The sequence below is a fragment of the Pinus tabuliformis genome, chromosome X, assembly GCF_031772625.1.
Source record: "Pinus tabuliformis cultivar Carrire ecotype Pingquan chromosome X, CPIR1, whole genome shotgun sequence".
In the NCBI taxonomy this organism is placed as follows: Eukaryota; Viridiplantae; Streptophyta; class Pinopsida; order Pinales; family Pinaceae; genus Pinus; species Pinus tabuliformis.
Genome location: NC_142308.1, coordinates 763,084,840 through 763,102,593, shown reverse-complemented (window position 1 = coordinate 763,102,593; position 17,754 = coordinate 763,084,840). Strand labels below are relative to the sequence as shown.

The following is a 17,754-nucleotide window of genomic DNA, read 5'->3' as shown; positions in this document are numbered from 1 at the left end:
AGATGTTTCTAACGACACAAGAATCGCACCAATCAAAGTCCTTATGTGAAAGTTATGCCACTCAGAAGTTGACCTTCCTATTTTCACCACCATAATTCGAGAGAATGCCACGTCAACCCCCACTATTAATGAAAAAGGAGCTAGCCACGTGATTATGATGTAGAAGACTCTAGAAGAGTCTATATTGTAACTCTAGTTAAGAGTTGAGGTAGTCAAACCAAGCCATTAGTAGGTTATCGAGTTGTGTTATAACCCGACCACTAGGAGGAAAAGGGGTTCCATTCTTTCGAGTGCATGTGTTCCATAGCTGAGCAAAAATAACCAAGAGGGATAGGAGGTAGAGTATATAGAGAAGATTTGTGCACTGTAGCATCCTACGAACCACAAGCCATACTTCTTTGTACTCACAACCATATTTGCATTCAGAATAACCAATAAAAAAAAGAGCGAAGCAGCCTCACCTTTCAGCTAGGTTTTTCTCCACAAAGGGTTTCCCAAGTCATATCACATGTGAAATGTGTTTGTGAGCTTTTATTTTGTCGTTCTCTATTTTATGCATAATTTTAATTTGCATGCATATGCTATTAATAGTAATCCACATATCTAAGAAGATATAAAGCTGTAATAGTGTATATTTTGGAACTTTTAAGTATAATTTTATTAGATCTATTATCACGAACTGTCCAGTGGAATATCCATAGTAATTTACGGATCAATAACCAACAAAAGTACCCTTTTGTCCTGAGAGCCCCAACTTTTTCCTGTTCTATGATGGTACATGGATATATATTAGACACCGCGAAGATACAAAAATGTCCCACCTTCAGTTTCACTCTTGTCAATGCCTCCTTAGGAGCCTTGTCCCCCAAGACCTTCTGAGCACTCTTGTTCTCAATGAAGATTGTTGTATCACATGCCTTTGCCCACATGAACATGTGCAACCATGAGCATGGATCATGACTTTAGCAATCCTGTCGATGGCCTTGCTTTTCCTCTCAACAAACTCATTCTGCTGCGGGTTATAAGTTAGTGTAAACTCTTTCTTGATATCTACTTTCCCGCAAAAGCCGTTGAACTCATTGGAGGTATTGTAGCAAGGAATGATTTCCTAATTTTTGTTTGAATAAGTGCTTCCATAATCTTGAAAATTTTGGGTATTACCCCTTAAATTTTGAAAAAAAAAATGAAAAAATCAAATTTTTGGTGTAAAATCTATATGTTTTATGATTTGGTTAAATAGTTTAGAGATTCATCTGTCGACACGCTAAATCTACGTTCCTAATTGAGTATGCCCCCCAATTCAACATGGGCAATACCTATTAGAGGAAGGGGGATCTAAAATGGATACTAGGTGGTATACTGCCCGACGTATATTGCAAACATTCATTGCCCCTTCCAACTTTTGCAAAACGACTAAGGGACCCCCCTAGAAACCACTGACGTTTACAACCATGTGATGTTAAGATGCATTATTTTGGAAGGACATGCCAACTAGTGCAACAAATGACAGGTCTGCTAATGTAGTAGGCAGGTAACATTATGGAATGATGTTAATTTTAGGTATGTTCTATGCTTAGAGCAATTTATTTCAAATTTCACAATTGGCTCCATATCTTTTCCAGATTAGCAATCACATCAGCATTAAAGTAAACTGCAGATAGAACTTAAACATAAATCATAGAAGACAAGCCAACATAAGAGGACACAAGATGTGGCGCTAGCCAGGGACAAACCCCAATGTGGAGAAACCCTTGATCAATTCTTCTAATATGTTCTTCAATAGTTCAGTAGAGAGAGAGAGAGAGGGAGAGAGATAGTACATTTACAACAGAAGTCAACACTTTGACTTATCTAGATAAGAGCATAGATCATCTCTATGAAGATGATACATGAGATCAGTTGAAGACATGTTGCTTCAACTAATTCCCTAAGGTGACTCCTTCACCTATCGTTGTGCTACATTTCGTCATCATGCTGCACCCATCATCACTATGCTGCATTTCATCACGCTTCATTAATCATCATTGTACCCATCACTGTATTGCATTATGTGCCATTGTTGCACCATGTTGCCATCCTGACCTATGTGTTGGTTGCACCTTGCTTGCTTGTTGTCCCTTACTCGTTGTCCCTAGCATGCTTGTTGTCCTTAGCATGCTAGTTGTCCCTTGCATGCTAGCTGTAACATTGCATGCTTGGTGTTTTTGCTGCTAAGTACCATACAATTGTCCCAATGTTAGTTAGTTGTCCCTTACATGTTGCTCTCCTTCAAAGACAGATGCTTCGGCTATTTCGGCAGTTCCCGGCATTTCTATGTTTTCCGACAGTTCCAGCAGTCCCGGCAATTCCGGCTTTTCCGGCAATCCCGGCATTTCCAAAAGTTCCGGCTTCTCTGGCTTTTCCAGTTTTTCCTGCAGTTCTGGCTTTTCCGACAATTCCAGCTTTTCCGGCTGTTCCGGCAATTCCGGCTGTTTCGGCTTTTCCGGCTCTTTTCCGGCTTTTCCAGCAATTCCGGCTCTTTTCTGGCTTTTCCCGCATTTCCGGCTCTTCTGGCTTTTTTGGCATTTCCGACTTTTCCGACATTTCCAACAGTTCCATCTTTCTGCCCTCTGGATCAGGGCAACGTTATTCCTTAGGATCTCTCCTCCTACTAAAACCTAAAGACAAGTAGACAGAGGAAGAGATCCCAAGTGTGTTGAAATGACTTGAAGGCCACCTCTATTTATACTAAAAAGTTGAGCACATGTGGGGTTTATTTGGTTGCTGGCTGACCTTGACGAATTGTCCTATAACACAAATAAATTCATAACTCCATTAATACTTATCAGAATCGGATGATCTTTCGATCAATCCTACACCTCTCAATGAGAGGGATCCATGAAAAATATCAGCTGCCATAAATAAGATGACCCACATGGAGTTTGGCCCTAGTTGCCAATTTTAACACTCCCTCTCAACTAGGGAGAACTCCATCCATTGATCCATATGTCCGACTGTACTATCTCTACCATCAGTGCCCTGCACTACTCTGATTTGCTGAGCTTTGCTCTACTCTGTTGAACCATGAAGAAGAAGAATTGATCGAGAATGTCTCATACCATTCTCTACTGACCCAAAGTCAATTTCATCTTAAGAGAGTGTGTCACATCACTCTTACTAACCCGAGGTCAGTTTTATTGATCCCAGAACAATATCACAAGAGAGTGTTTCAAACCACTCATACTGATCCCAAATCAATGTCACAAGAGAGTGTCTCAAACCATTCACACTGATCCCAGATCAATTTCATTGATCCCAGATCATTGTCACAAGGGAGTGTCTCAAACCACTCATACTGATCCCAGATCAATGTCACAAGAGAGTGTCTCAAACCACTCATATTGATCCCAGATCAATGTCACAAGAGAGTGTCTCAAACCACTCATACTGATCCCAGATCAATGTCATAAGAGAGTGTCACAAACCACTCATACTGATCCCAGATCAGTTTCATTGATCCCAGATCAATTTCATTGATCCCAGATCAATGGAGGTAATCCTAACATAGTGAGTACGGTAGATACAGCGATGCGTCCATCGATAGTACTACTATGGTCCCTATCCTCATTTCCCTGCTCATTGATCAGATGAGAGGTACTTCCCATGAGTCTCAGATTGCATGGGTAGGATGCCTCGACAGGAGAACTAATCATCCTGTCCACAAGAGAACGAATCATCCTGTCAGTGGATGCCACAGAGAACTAATCATCCTGGCCCACAGGAGAACTAATCATCCTATTCCACAGTCGCCACGCAGAAAAAATCATCCTGGCCCACAGGAGAACTAATCATCTTGTTCCATAGTCGCCACGGAGAACAAATCGTCCTGGCCCACAGGAGAACTAATCATCCTGTTCCATAGTTGCCACGGGAGAACTAATCATCCCAGCCCACGGGAGGACTAATCATCATGTTCATAGCGCGCCACCAGGGGAGGGTGAGTCGCCCTGTGGTCGTATGTTGCTCCAGTAAGTACCCCAAGCCCCCCAAAGCTCCCAGAGCTCAATGCATGCAACATGCAAGACCCTTATAAGAAGGTCTCTCAACAACTCCAAGACATTCGGGAAAGTCACCGATTTGACCTTTTCCTGGGGCTTTGACAAAATGTCTGCAACCTATACATCAGTTTGAATGCGATGGAGCCTCCTTGCTCATCGACTTACCATATCACAAATAAGGCAGTATCTGATGTCTATCTGCTGGAGCAATCATCTAATATGGGATTCCTCAATAATCGAATCCCCCCTCTGGTTATCATAGAGAATCACAGTGGTATTCATCATGTGTACAAACAGCTCACTTAAGAGCTTCTGCAACCATGCAGCTTCACACGAGATCATACTCGTAGCTATGTATTCAGTCTCGGCAGTGCCTATAGCAATTGACTTCTGCTTCCTGCTCATCCATGATATCGAAGCAGAATCCAAAGAGAACCAGCACTAAGAAGTGCTCTAGTGATCCTCCACACTGCCTGCCCAATCAGCATTCGAATAATCATGCAGTTTCATATTTCCAGCAGTGTATCTCAATCCATGAGAGATTGTGCCCCGAAGATATCTCAGAAGATTCTTGGCACCAATCCAATGAGGCTCAACCAAATATGAGCTCACCATGCTAACTGCAAAGCATATGTCTGGACGAAAGTTCACCAAGAACATCAAAGCGAATGAGTTTATGAAACTTAAAGGCATTTCCCATATCTGGTCCGACATCACTACCATATAACTTCTGAAAGTTAAGATCCTTGAGGTAGTCACAGGCTTACAGTTTATCATTCCACATCCGGAATCCAACTCCCTCTTACTCCTGCAAATGAGAGGGTCTGCACCTGCCAGAAATAGGTCGTCCTCATAAGGTGTCGGTATGAGAGGTCTATCATCCACAACCTTCGAGTAATGGTTTGGATCAGTTTCACTCCTAGTGAATCTCAGCTTCATCAGACAACTACCAATCCTCTCATACTACGCCCAGGGTGTTTTGCTTCAAGCCATAGAGGGCTCTCTTCCACCTGTATACATGAGATTCCCGATCATGAATCTCAAACTCCTCGGGTTGTTCCAAACCTGTGGACCTGTTGCATGAGGGGAATGGTCCCCTTATAAGATTTTCGTTCGGTACATCTCAGACATGTATCTTCATGCTCTACTTGAATTCAGACATCCCTATCACCATTTAACTCATATCAGGTAGGGCCCCATAGGTAGACCTCCGTGTTATAGATGCGATATGTCAATTGACATGATCCCCAATGGACCATCCTGCAACTTGATACAAATTGCCAACCCTGAACCCATGAGAAAAAGCATCTTTGAAAATTATATTTTTTAACACACACCTTTCCATCGATGAATGCCACCCTGAAACCTTTGACTTCCATTTCCGAGATGGACACTAGGTTCTTCTTGAGATCAGGTATATAAAAGAGATTCTGTAAATGAATCAAGTTACTCTTATCCAATTGAGAGTTAACATCCCTACACCCTTTCCGGGATAGGTGGCATCGGCTCCAAGTATAATCCCACGATTTTTTCCATCTCTACCAAATTAGAGAGTGCACCCATCTATCTGATGAAGTGCCTTGAAGCACTACAATCTGTAAGTCAAATTCCCAAAGAATCTGAAGGAGAGAGCCAATACAAGATAATGCTTCTTTATCTTATCAGAAACAACATTTGATTCTTCATACCTAGGGTTCCTTGCTTTCTATGAAGAGTCGGCCATTTCCTTGATGACCTGCATTACCTGTCATTCCTTTGATCATTGAAGATGTCCCTGGAATGATTGTTATCATCATCAAGTGATGTGTCCCTACCATTCAAACACTCCTTCGCATAATGGCTGAACTAGTTATCTGCCTTTCCTTCCACCCTGAAATCCGGTCTTCCAATGAAGTGATCTTTAGGTAGGCCATATTCCACTGCGCCATTCTGATAATATTCTCTGCTTCGACTTCACCCTTGGTGAATTTGAAGAGGAATGAGGAATCCACTGATCCTTTTGTCCTTTCCCAACTGTCATCAGTGATTGCTCTTTCACTCTTGCTTGGGCATGGTCTTCACCTCAGCTCTGATACCATGTTGATTTTAGGTATGTTCTATCCTTAGAGCAATTTATTTCAATTTTCACAATTAGCTCCATATCTTTTCCAGATTAGCAATCACATCAGCATTAAAGTAAATTGCAGATAGAACATAAACATAAATCACAGAAGACAAGCCAAGACAAGAGGACACAAGATGTGGCGCTACCCAGGGAGAAACCCCAATGTCGGGAAACCCTTGATCAATTCTTCTAATATGTTCTTCAATAGTTCAGCAGAGAAAGAGAGAGAGAGAGAGTAAGTTTACAACAAAAGTCAACACTTTGACTTATCTAGATAAGAGCATAGATCATCTCTAAGAAGATGATACATGAGATCAGTTGAAGACATACTGCTTCAACTAATTCTCCAAGGTGACTCCTTCACCTATCGTTGTGCTGCATTTCGTCATCATGTTGCACCTCACCGCGATGCACCATGTTGCACCCATCATCACTATGTTGCATCTCATTACGCTTCATTAATCATGACTGTAACCATCACTGTACTACATTATGTGCCATTGTTGCACCATGTTGCCATCCTGACCTATGTGTTGGCTGCACCTTGCTTGCTTGTTGTCCCTAGCATGCTTGTTGTTGCATGCTAGTTGTCTCTTGCATGCTAGCTGTAACATTGCATGCTTGGTGTTTTCGCTGCTAAGTACCATAAAATTGTCCCAATTTAGTTAGTTGTCCCTTGCACGCTGCTCTCCTTCGGAGACAGATGCTCCGGATGTTTCGGCAGTTCCGACTTTTCCAGCAATTCCGACTTTTCCGACTATGCCGACAGTTCCGGTAGTTCCGCTTTTCCGGCAGTTCCGGCTTTTCTGGCAATTCCGACTTTTCTGGCAGTTCCAGCTTTTCCGGCTTTTCTGACAGTTCCGGCTTTTCCGACAATTCCAACTTTTCTGGTAGTTCCGGCTTTTCCGGCAGTTCGAGCTTTTCTAGCAGTTCCAACTTTTCCGGCATTTCTGGCTTTTTCGACAGTTCAGCTCTTTTTTGGATTTTCTGGCAGTTCCGGCTCTTTTCTTGCTTTTCCGGCTTTTCCAACTTTTGTGGCTCTTTTCCTGCTTTTCTGACTTTTCCGGCGTTTTAGGCTTTTCTGGCATTTCCGGCAATTTCGGCTTTCTGCCCTCTGGATCAGGGCAATGTTATTCCTTAGGATCTCTCCTCCTATTAAAACCCAAAGACAAGTAGAGAGAGGAAGAGATCCCAAGTGTGTTGAAATGACTTGAAGGCCACCTCTATTTATACTAAAACGTTGAGCACGTGGGGTTTATTTGGTTGTTGGCTAACCATGACGAATTGTCTTATAACGCAAATAAATTCATAACTCCATGAATACTTATCGGAATCGGATGATCTTTAGATCAATCCTACACCTCTCGATGAGAGAGATCCAAGGAAAATATCAGCTGCCATAAATAAGATGACCCACATGGAGTTTGGCCCTAGTTGCCAATTTTAACAAATGATACGGCTGCCAACTAAATAACTAACATGCCAAGTGATGTGTAGGTAACACAAACAAGGTGATGTGGATCATGACATCAACATGACATATGGTGACATTACCCCCAAAAGATCGAGAATTTAATTTCCCGCTCAATTTTCAACCAATAAAGGACCATCATGTACTACAATGGGATTCAAAACAAGGCTAAAAGGGGAAAAGTCAAGAAAAAACTTCACTTTTATAATTTTTTGAAAAGGAGAGGACACCCAAGAAGAAGACAAGGACTGTTGAAAATCTCATCCCAACCACCAAGTCAACACTCCAAGTACGAAGTATTCCCTGTTTACTTTAGGTATTTCTTTTATCCATTTTATTTCATTTTTATCAAATAAAATGAAGAAAACAAGCTTTGCATTCTATTGATGTTTGTAACTCAAGCAAGTACTTTTGCACAAGACTAGGTATCTAGGTGTGCAGAAGTCACTCAAAGTCTCCTTAAACACTTTCTCTAGTGTGAGCAAGTTGCATTTGTAACTTAGCCTAAGTCTAACTTAGGAAAAGCACATGATTATTATGTTGGCTTACTGAGCTAAAGTAAACTTAAGAAAGTAATTATGTTTTAATCTCAACCCTTGATCTCAAGTGAGGCAAAATTTAATCTTGATTATCAATCACCTTGGAGATTACATTTAGGGATTTAGCTCAATGTAAAGTTATAAAAGCAAGGTTGAGGAGAAGGAGAAGACACATGATACAGCAACACAAGATTGAGGAGAGAGGCATCTCATTGAGTGTGTTGGGTCTGAGGAAAGAGGAAACAAGGAGATCCAGATCAACCAAGGAGAGCTTGATTAGACAGAACAGATCCAATTGTTGTATGTATTTCCTCAATTCGACCATTATCCCAAGACGAGAGCCCAAGTAAGTTCTAAAATTTAATGAAGAACTCTGATTGAGTAGAAATTGTTGTGTCATCTACTTTGTGATAGGGATTGGTATATTTTGGCTTCCGCTAAATTTATTGTGTTAGGAACCTGGTTGTGCAATTAATCAATAGATCAGTAATCTGCTATAGGCATTGAGTGTCAAATGTTAGGTTTGCAAAAATTTTAAGTTCTAACACATTCGTCAGAATCTCTCACACTCCAACCCCTAAAGAAATGAGTCTCATAGACAAAGACAACAATGTCTACAATACTGTCATTTCTAAATTTCACCTGTATCATCTTCATAATCTAGTTTTTCATCACTTCAATAATCTACATGACTTATTTCATGCTTGGGAATCCTTTCTGGCTAAATTCATTGTCTCCAAACCATTTCTTTCCTCGAATTTGTCATGTGGTGCTCTCAAAATTATGTACCTAGTAAGCAAGTTGTTGTTTCCCGAAATGGCGTTATTCTCTTCCAAATAAACTCAAATTCAATTCTTCAAATGCTTAGAATAGTTATGTTGCATGATAGTCAACCACTAGGTCACCAGGGCTCATAGAAGACTGCAAGAGGGACCAAGGCTCATAAAAGATTACAAGAGGGACTTAGCAGCGAAGTTTGACATGAAGGACTTAGGATTGATGCACTATTTTCTAGGACTCGAGGTGCGGCAGACAAAAGGGGAAATCTTCCTTGGTCAAGGGAGATACTTTGGAGACCTTCAAAAAATTCTTGATGTTGAACTATAGAGCCATGTGTACACCTATGATAACCAATTGGAGGAAGATTGATGCATCGAAGCAAGAGGCAATGGACCCCACCTTATATAGACAGCTTATTGGATCTCTCATGTATCTAGTCAACACAAGGCCAGACATTTGCTTTGTAGTCAACACTCTTAGTCAGTTCATGGTGGAACCAAAGAGAGTGCATTGGACAGTAACAAAGCATGTGTTGCAATATCTACGAGGTACAGTTGAGTATGGGTTGAAATATACTCAAGGTAATGGTGTCAAGTTGATTGGCTACACTAATGAAGACTAGGCAGGTAATGCAGTGGACTAGAAAAGCAGTTCAAAGTGTTACTTCAGCATAGGATCAGGGGTTGTCTCTTGGAATAGCAAGAAGCAAAAGTTTGTTGCACTAAGCTTTGCAAAAGCAGAGTACATGGCAGCATGTGAAGCCATATGGCTTCAAAAGTTGCTAATGGCACTGTTTGGTCAAAGGATAGGCATTGTTTGGTCAAAGGATAGAATCAACCATCATTCACTATGATAATCAAAGTTGCATCAAGCTATCTGAGAATCCAGTAATTCATGATCAGTAGAAACATATGAATATACTATACCATTTAACCAAGGATTGTGTAAATCGTGGATCAGTTCGACTATAGTATGTGCCTACAGAACAAGTGGAAGACATTCTAACAAAGGCCTTGAATTAAGGAAAGTTTGTTTTCTTCAGGGACAAGTTGGGTGTTATGGAGAACACCTTCCTCGCTAAGAGGGCATGTTAAATATTGTAGTTGGGACAGGTGTTCTAGACTTGAGAGGTGTCACTGAAGCTAGGAACACAAACAAATTAATTATCTCCAAGCCCATGTAATTTTTCCTAAGTTTCACCTAAGAAAAACGTCTTAATTAAGTCAATTAGTGATTTTTAAATATTTTGTAAGTTAAAACTTATGGAAAGTGGTTAATTAATTGACATTAGTTGAGATAAGATCGATTCACCTCTAGAAGCTTCTCGAAAATTTATATGATGATCTTAGCCATCGATTGGGACAGGATAACTTCTAATCATGGCCATTCATTTGTGAATGAGCGATTATAAAGGGAGATCGATGGGCAACATTAGAGACAAATCAAACATTGACTTGGGCAAGTTTTCAATGAGACACCAACAAGGTTTCAGCAGCAGTGATTGAGGAAGAGTTTTGCAAGGTTTATTCTTCATCCAAGAGATCTCCAGCTTTTGAGTTTTAGAGGGAAGATTCTATTGTTCCTATGCTGAAGTAACAATGTTATTGGGGGTAGTGCGAGTTGCCAATGCGAGTTTTCCAGAGGCCGTGAGAGTTTGCCAAGAGGCAATGCGAATTGTTGGGGAGGATGTGCGAGTGCCAAGAAGGCTGTGTGATTTGTGAAAAGGTAGCCGTGGGGTTTTCCTAGTTTGATTTGGTCAACAGAGGAGAAGATAAATTTGTCGGAGCTTTGCCAATTTGAGGCAAGCAGTTTATGTAATTTCTCATTAGCAAGTTGCTGAAGATTAATAATCAAACCCTCAGACTAAAGACTAGGTGGTTTCCCCACATTGGGGTTTTTCTAGGGACATTTGTCCAAAAATATTTGTGTTATTTGTGTGATTGGTTTCTTGTGTATTCCACTGCAAATATTATTTGGTGAATGGTGTTGTTCATGTTTTTATTCATTACTTTCAACTGATAAATTAATTTTGTTGTGTACAAGTAATCGGAATAATTAACTGGGTTAACAGCACCTTCTAGGTAGCAGAAATTTCACACATTGTTGCAGTTAAACCGAGTGATTCAGAAGTCATGGAAACAATGCTTCTAGGACAAACAAAAAGGAGTTATTGTCCAATTTTCATGGTTTTCCCTACTTTCGTTTCTAGATTTACAGTTAATTCTAAATTGCTAGTAGTTATTCTGATAAAAGGCATGGCTTACTAGAATTCAATCTATGCGTACCACCTTTTAAAAGCGCCTAAATGAGGTGTATCAAATTAAAACACATGGCATGATAAATGCACAAATTAGAATTAGAATCCTTCGAAGCATGAAGCAGAACCGAAATACCTAAGCCATGGAAAAATATCATGCAAGCAAATAGACCACTAAATCAAGAAAAGCAGACAATCTCCTAGGAACATATGGTTCATTGGCTGTGGGATGAGTTTGCTTGCTCGCTCAGCCTTCCACCCATTCACAACCAATATGCCTGAGCCATGGAATATCACACAACCAAATATACAGCTAAATCAAAACCATGGAATATCACACAACCAAATATACAGCTAAATCAAAACCATGGAATATCACACAACCAAATATACAGCTAAATCAAACAAAGACGAGGTTCGCAAACATCAAAGTTGATGTCCCAATAAGGGCAGCCACAAAGGAGTCGTGTCTCCTACTAAAATAATGGCATACTGGTCATGTGGTGAGCATGCTCACTTGTTCAGCCTTCACCTCCTCCAGAACAGAAATACCTAAGCCATGGAAATATATCATACAACTGAATAGACACCTAAATCAAACAAAGCAAACATTTGTGGGCATCAAAGTTAATGTCCTTCTGGGAGAAGCTTGGAGACGCCATAATAATGGATTGGTTTTGGGGTGAGTATGCTTTGCTAACTCAGCATCCCCTCTCGTATGTTGGATGCGTTGTGTGGTGTGTTCAGGTGGCGTCTTGGAATTGCTTCTGTAACTACAAAATCTCGACTTTGCACTACTTCATCCGTTCGAATCTCAGCAGCTCACATATTAAACCTATGAACAATTTAATTTAAAAAATAGGTAGATTATTCTACCAAACAAACAAAATAAACAGAGAATAGAAAGAATGACCTGGTGGAGAGTGAAGAGCGAACTTGGGGTCCTTCCCCTTGGGAGTAGATGTAGAGGCATTCTCTGAACGTTTTTTGGAACCATAAGTGGGGGATCGCTCCAGAGTCACCGGAGATTTCAGAGATTTGGTATTAAAATCACCTGTATTTAACCCATATCTTGCCCCTGATCCTCCACCTCGCATGGACCCCTTGTTTTTCAACATATTTCTTTTTTGCCAAACCCCTTTCAACCCTCGTCCGTCCGTTTGTTCCCTGCGTCCCTGTAAATTGAATGATTGAACAAATAAGCGTACTTCTTTCCTCTAATTATTTATCTGCCTTTATATTTCTATATGCATATATAAAATAAAAAGGCATGGTATTCCTAGTTTTTTAAACTGCCGCGGTATTGATTCCTAACCTGGTGCGCCACTCTAGGGTTTATTCACCACCCCTACGCCCGAGCTATCTGCATTTTAGCAGTAATGTACTATCATTACTCTCTTAAAAAATATTAATGTAAGATTTTAGAGAATGGTGAAAGACAAATAATTACTTCCGTAGTGGACAAGTAATTACTTAGGTGGCATGGTATGTATTGGTATTCGATTGGGGATTTTAGATTGAATGGCGGGTATATCTTTAATCAAGGTTGCAAATATAGACATTTTGATAAAATTTGTAAGTTTCTCCAAAACCAAAAAAATCATGAAAATCAAGAAAATATCATTAAAAATTGGTAAATGTCGGTAAAATTAAGATACCACTAAAATATACTCTGATGGGGTGACAATATGGAATATTGAGGCGTGTGCCGAGGACTCGCTAACCTATGCCTTGATTTTGCCATAACGTAAGATCCTTGACGGTAGGTGGTTGGCATGCAGCTTCAGGTGAGGACTCAGTGCTTTATCAGTGAAAGGCAATTAAATTAATGGCATTAACCTTCGTTGCATCATTATTGTACTAGACGCGAGGTCGGTGGTTGAAAGGACGGTGGTTGCGTATCTAGAGGCATTTAGAGGAAGGAATGTCGTTTTGGTTTGCCTATGTATTATTTAGTGTGGAGAGCTCGAGGAGCCAATGCTAATGTCTACACTTTGGGTCGACAAGGGATACATGGAAGGGTCTAGGTCTTTACACTTTGAGCACACAGGTGGCTCTACCTAGATTGTGATGCAACAAAGTGGTGAGCAAAGGGAGACAAGTGGCGGGTCAATGAAGACATATTGAGGTTCCAGATGCGTATGGTCTGTTCTTGAAGCACCTATGGGTAATTCATAGCAGGCATAAAAATTATAGCTCTATGTTTGTTTTTGCACAAACTCTTTTCATCTTGTGTGATACCTATAATGTTGGGTGTGTTGAATTAGCGGTCTTGTTCAAAGAAAACAATTTTAGTTTCCCTTCTCTATCTACTTTGGTGAGGTGGAGGGTTCTAGAGATCCTGAGTTGGGTGTTTAATTGGTCATGTGGGTGGTTGCACAATAAACGCGGGAGGAAGCCTAGTTATTATGGGTAAAGTTGCACTCGAATTGGTAATGGGTTTGGGAGTTCTTTTAGTAGTTTCATTTTGCTAATTATAGTTCTTCTCATCCTCAAATTTGTTGGTTCCTTTTTCTATGTGAAGTGGCAGGTGGGTTGGGTTTTATCTCCTTTGGGGTCGAGTTGGCTTGTATAGATTAGGTTAGTGTGAGGCGGCCCTCCCTACTTAGATCTATGGTGACCAGGGAACCTCGTAGCAATCCTCTCTATAGACATAAGAAGCCAGAGGTGGTTGTGGTATTATGTTGTTTAAGGATTCTTCATTGTCTACTCACCAAACCCAAAGGGTGCATTAACAAAGAGTTTGTGGAGGATTTTGCGACTACAGGAAAGAATGAGAACATGGATGCACATAATGGTAGGGCACGCAACAAGGATACTCATAATGGGAGGGCACACCATGGGTTGGAAATGCGTAGGGTTCAAAGGTGGCATCAACAACAACAAGGGCGGGGACAAGGAAAAATAGTGGATCCTTTGTCCCCCCATTCCCTCCCTATGGTGGAAAATGCCCCCTTTATAATTGATAGTGTGAACACTCTTCGGCAGATGCACAGCACGCTAGACCAGCTCAATTGGTCTTATTAAGATGACCATAGTGATATCCTTGACTCCATGAAGCACCTCCAATGCAATCTTTGGGAGATGCACAACCAATTGGTCAATTTATGGCAAGGACAACGACGCATCCAACAGCAGCTAGACATGTTGAAATCTCAGCCGAAACACATGGAGGGTCATGTCCATTATGAATTTAAACCCCCGCCATCCCTTGATTCGTCATCATCTTGTCCCGAAAAACTCTAATGATGTATGATGAGTGTTGGTTGCTTTTTTATCTTGTTAGTATTTTGGCAATGGTTGTTGGTTAATGGTCCATGGAGTCTTGAATAGACGGTGGTTGGGTGCTTTGTTAAGGCACTCCTTGATGTGAAGTCACTGGTTCAATTCCTTGCCCCGATCGGGGTGATATATTAGACATGATGAAAATGTAGTCCTACCAAGCTTACAAAAAAAAATGGTTGTTGGTTAATGTATGTCTATTGTAGCCGCTTTGGCAATTCCCTATGTATTTGGGAATGTACATGTTGGCCAAAAATCCAATGGGAGTGAGACCAACTGGATTTTGAGAGATGCCTTGAAATGATGTAATTTGATGGAATAATGAAAATATATATATATATATATAAACAACAACAACAAAACCTCCAAAACATAGGTAAAAATCGGCAAATATCATCTAGGCCAAAAAATCGTTATTTTGTGATAAATTGTTATTGGGATGTTTGCAACATTGTCTTCAATCATGGTTCTCCTTTTTAATCTCCATCATCCAACGTTGACTTGTAAGAGTATTAAACTCACACAAGGGTTTTATGAGTACCATGTATAATTTGTTTGGACGAAGTTTCTGCCATGTTTAAAGAGAATAATATGCACGATCTAGGACATTTCAATTTTTCCATTACTTTTTGTATATACATGAACCGACATCAATCTCTACGCACATAAACTAGATTCAAGTGTTAACCAAAGGTTTGCATGTAGCGATGAGAGTGGGAAGAGATCATTGATGTGAAAAAAGAAAACAAATTGAAGAAAGGTCCCTTGATTGTAGGATGATTCAATTTTGCTTCAATGATATTGGGCCTATCGGTGTTCATCAACCATAGCTACGTTGCCTTTTGATGTGATAAATAGAAATAGTTGAGGTACAAAAAAATAAAAAATAAAAATGTTGAATTTAAATACAAGATATCTTAAATATTTGAGAATTGAGTTTTCATTTACTCATAATTGTGAAAAAAAAAATGAGAAATAAATCATGTTTATATTTTCACGCATTTCAAGTAAATGTTTCACCCATCATCACAAAATGACAAGCTTAAAATAATGGACATCATAGTGGACAGCCATTATTTTAAGAAGCTTGGAATGGTGGGGATCAAATGGACACTACCACTATTCTAAACAAATAATAGTAAATGAGTATCCCCTATTCTAAATTTAAAATAGTGGGAGTGTTAAGTGTGATCCCTACCAATCTGAGCTTGTCATCCTCATGATGAGCAAAGTATCAAAAGGCGATGACAAGCTGAGGATAGTGGGAATAATACAAGACAATTTAGAATATTGAGGATCATAATGGACTAGCGTTCCGATTATTCTAAACTAAGCTTATCATCCTCATTATTCTAAGCTTATCATCCCTTATTGATCTGTGTCCACTCGCACATTTGCAAATCTTTAAAACTTAGATATAATTAATTCCATAAAATCCTCAAAAGTATGAGATATTTGTTTATTTATGGTAGTTTTAAGTTTAAAATCAGAGAAGGGGGGTGAACGAGTGACATGAGCAAGGGTTTCGAACTGCATTCTGATTACTGTCACAAACTCTAGCAGAGGGCAGTGCCCTGTTCACAGAGCTTCGGAGGCATGGGCTTGCCCTGGCCCAACAGATGAGGCAAGCGGGGACTAATGGGGCCCCTTCATACAAGCAAGTAATGATGGATAAAGGAAAGACCCCACTGGAAGGGGTGCAGATCTCTGGATCTGAAAATGCAGGAAAAGATGAGCTAAGCAAGAAGAAAAAGGTTGGTGGGCAAACCAAGGAAACCCAAAGTCAAAAATGGACCAATGAAATCAAGATTCTGGAAGGAAAAGACAACAGGAACCCCAGTCCCAAGCAGGAACCACAAGAAGCAGAAGGAAGAAACAAAAAAATTGTGGGAACTGAGGCCCTCCCCCAGCAAGGCACAGATCTGGAGGGATCTACCACAGCGACGAGAAAATAGGAGGACCTAGGGTGCTGTAAGCCCAAAATGACAGAAAGTCTGCAGGTTGTTATCACCAACCTTGAAATGCAAGCTTACAGGGACCATATGTCAATACATGCGATGATCTGTAAGTTCATGGGCTTCTGGCCTACGGAAAAAGCCCTCTACTTCTGGATCAAGCAACAATGGAAGCCTAAGGGAGATGTCAAGTTACACCTGGGGGCCAAAGGGTTCTTCACTGTAGTCTTTGCAAACCTAGAAGACAGGGATCACATTTTTGATGGAGGATCATATTTCTATGCCTCAGCAGGCCTCTATATGAGACCCTGGAAACCCAACTTTGCACCAGAACAGGAAACATTCACACATGTACCGGTTTGGATTCGCCTATTCTCTCTCCCCATTGATTACTGGAGACTTGCAGCGCTGGAACAAATAGGCAACAAACTGGGAACCTTCATCCAAGCCTCGGAGGCTACCCTGCAAAAAACGTATACCTCTTGTGCAAGAATATGTGTTGAAATGTGTCATGAGACCAACTCACAAAAAGATAGAAAAGATAGATCAACGCCTTAGAAATAGGCCTCTTTGAGGGGGCAACCTCCTTTACATTACACAAATGAACAATTCTTGGATGAAACAAATGACAAGACCTCCTTTCTATATATAAGAGTCTAAGGGGTCATAATATAATCAAAGCCGACAAAACAATAATAATGTAAGGGCACAATAATAACAATAGTGGGCTTCTATGGGGCACAATAATAACAATATGGGGACTATATGGGTACAACAATATAATAAGGGGGTTGTACTAATAACAATAAGGGGTTACACTAGTAGTATAGGGGCCTAACATGCCCCTCTCCTTCAAAAAGTGTTGTCCTCAATGCTTGAGTAGTTCTTGATGCTTCTGTATAAAATTCTTGTCCTTCCATGTGAAATCTTCAACAGGTAAGTTCTTCCACTTGATGAGATGCTTTGAAATTGATCGATTTCGTAGCTGTCGACTTCTCGGTTCTGTAAATGCTTCAGGTTCCAATATGCTTTTTCCTTCCTTGTCAAGTTCTGGCAATATTGTTGGAACTGGGATATTCGACAACTTTTGAATGAGTTCCCACCCTACTTCGCCATTCTTCCATTCATACCTTCCTTTGTTTATCAAATTTGGTTGGATAATTGTACCAACCTCTACCATTTCTGCAACCATATGTTCAATTTCACTCCTTTGGGCATATGGATATCTATAAGGCTTGACGTTTGGAGGAACACATCCTGGAATAAAATGAATAGCATGATCATGATCTTGAATACATGGGAGACCTTTGGGAGTCTCAAATACCTTGG

General features: G+C 40.4%; 1 protein-coding gene across 2 annotated transcripts in view; it reads right to left on the bottom strand.

Annotated features, from left to right (window-relative positions):
- LOC149142095 (putative casein kinase II subunit beta-4) overlaps positions 1-12,649 on the bottom strand; it is a 168,218-nt gene extending 155,569 nt beyond the window's left edge. Inside the window, exons 1-2 of one of the 2 annotated variants that reach the window (XM_089449231.1) lie at positions 12,504-12,649; positions 12,102-12,363 (exon numbers count right to left, since the gene is read on the bottom strand). In XM_089449231.1, coding sequence (XP_089305357.1) covers positions 12,102-12,306 — 205 coding nt within the window. In that variant the 5' untranslated portion in view covers positions 12,307-12,363; positions 12,504-12,649. Of the gene's footprint in view, positions 1-12,101; positions 12,434-12,503 lie in introns of those variants that run through there. The other variant, XM_089449230.1, reaches the window with a different exon arrangement.
- Positions 12,650-17,754: the final 5,105 nt, after the last annotated feature.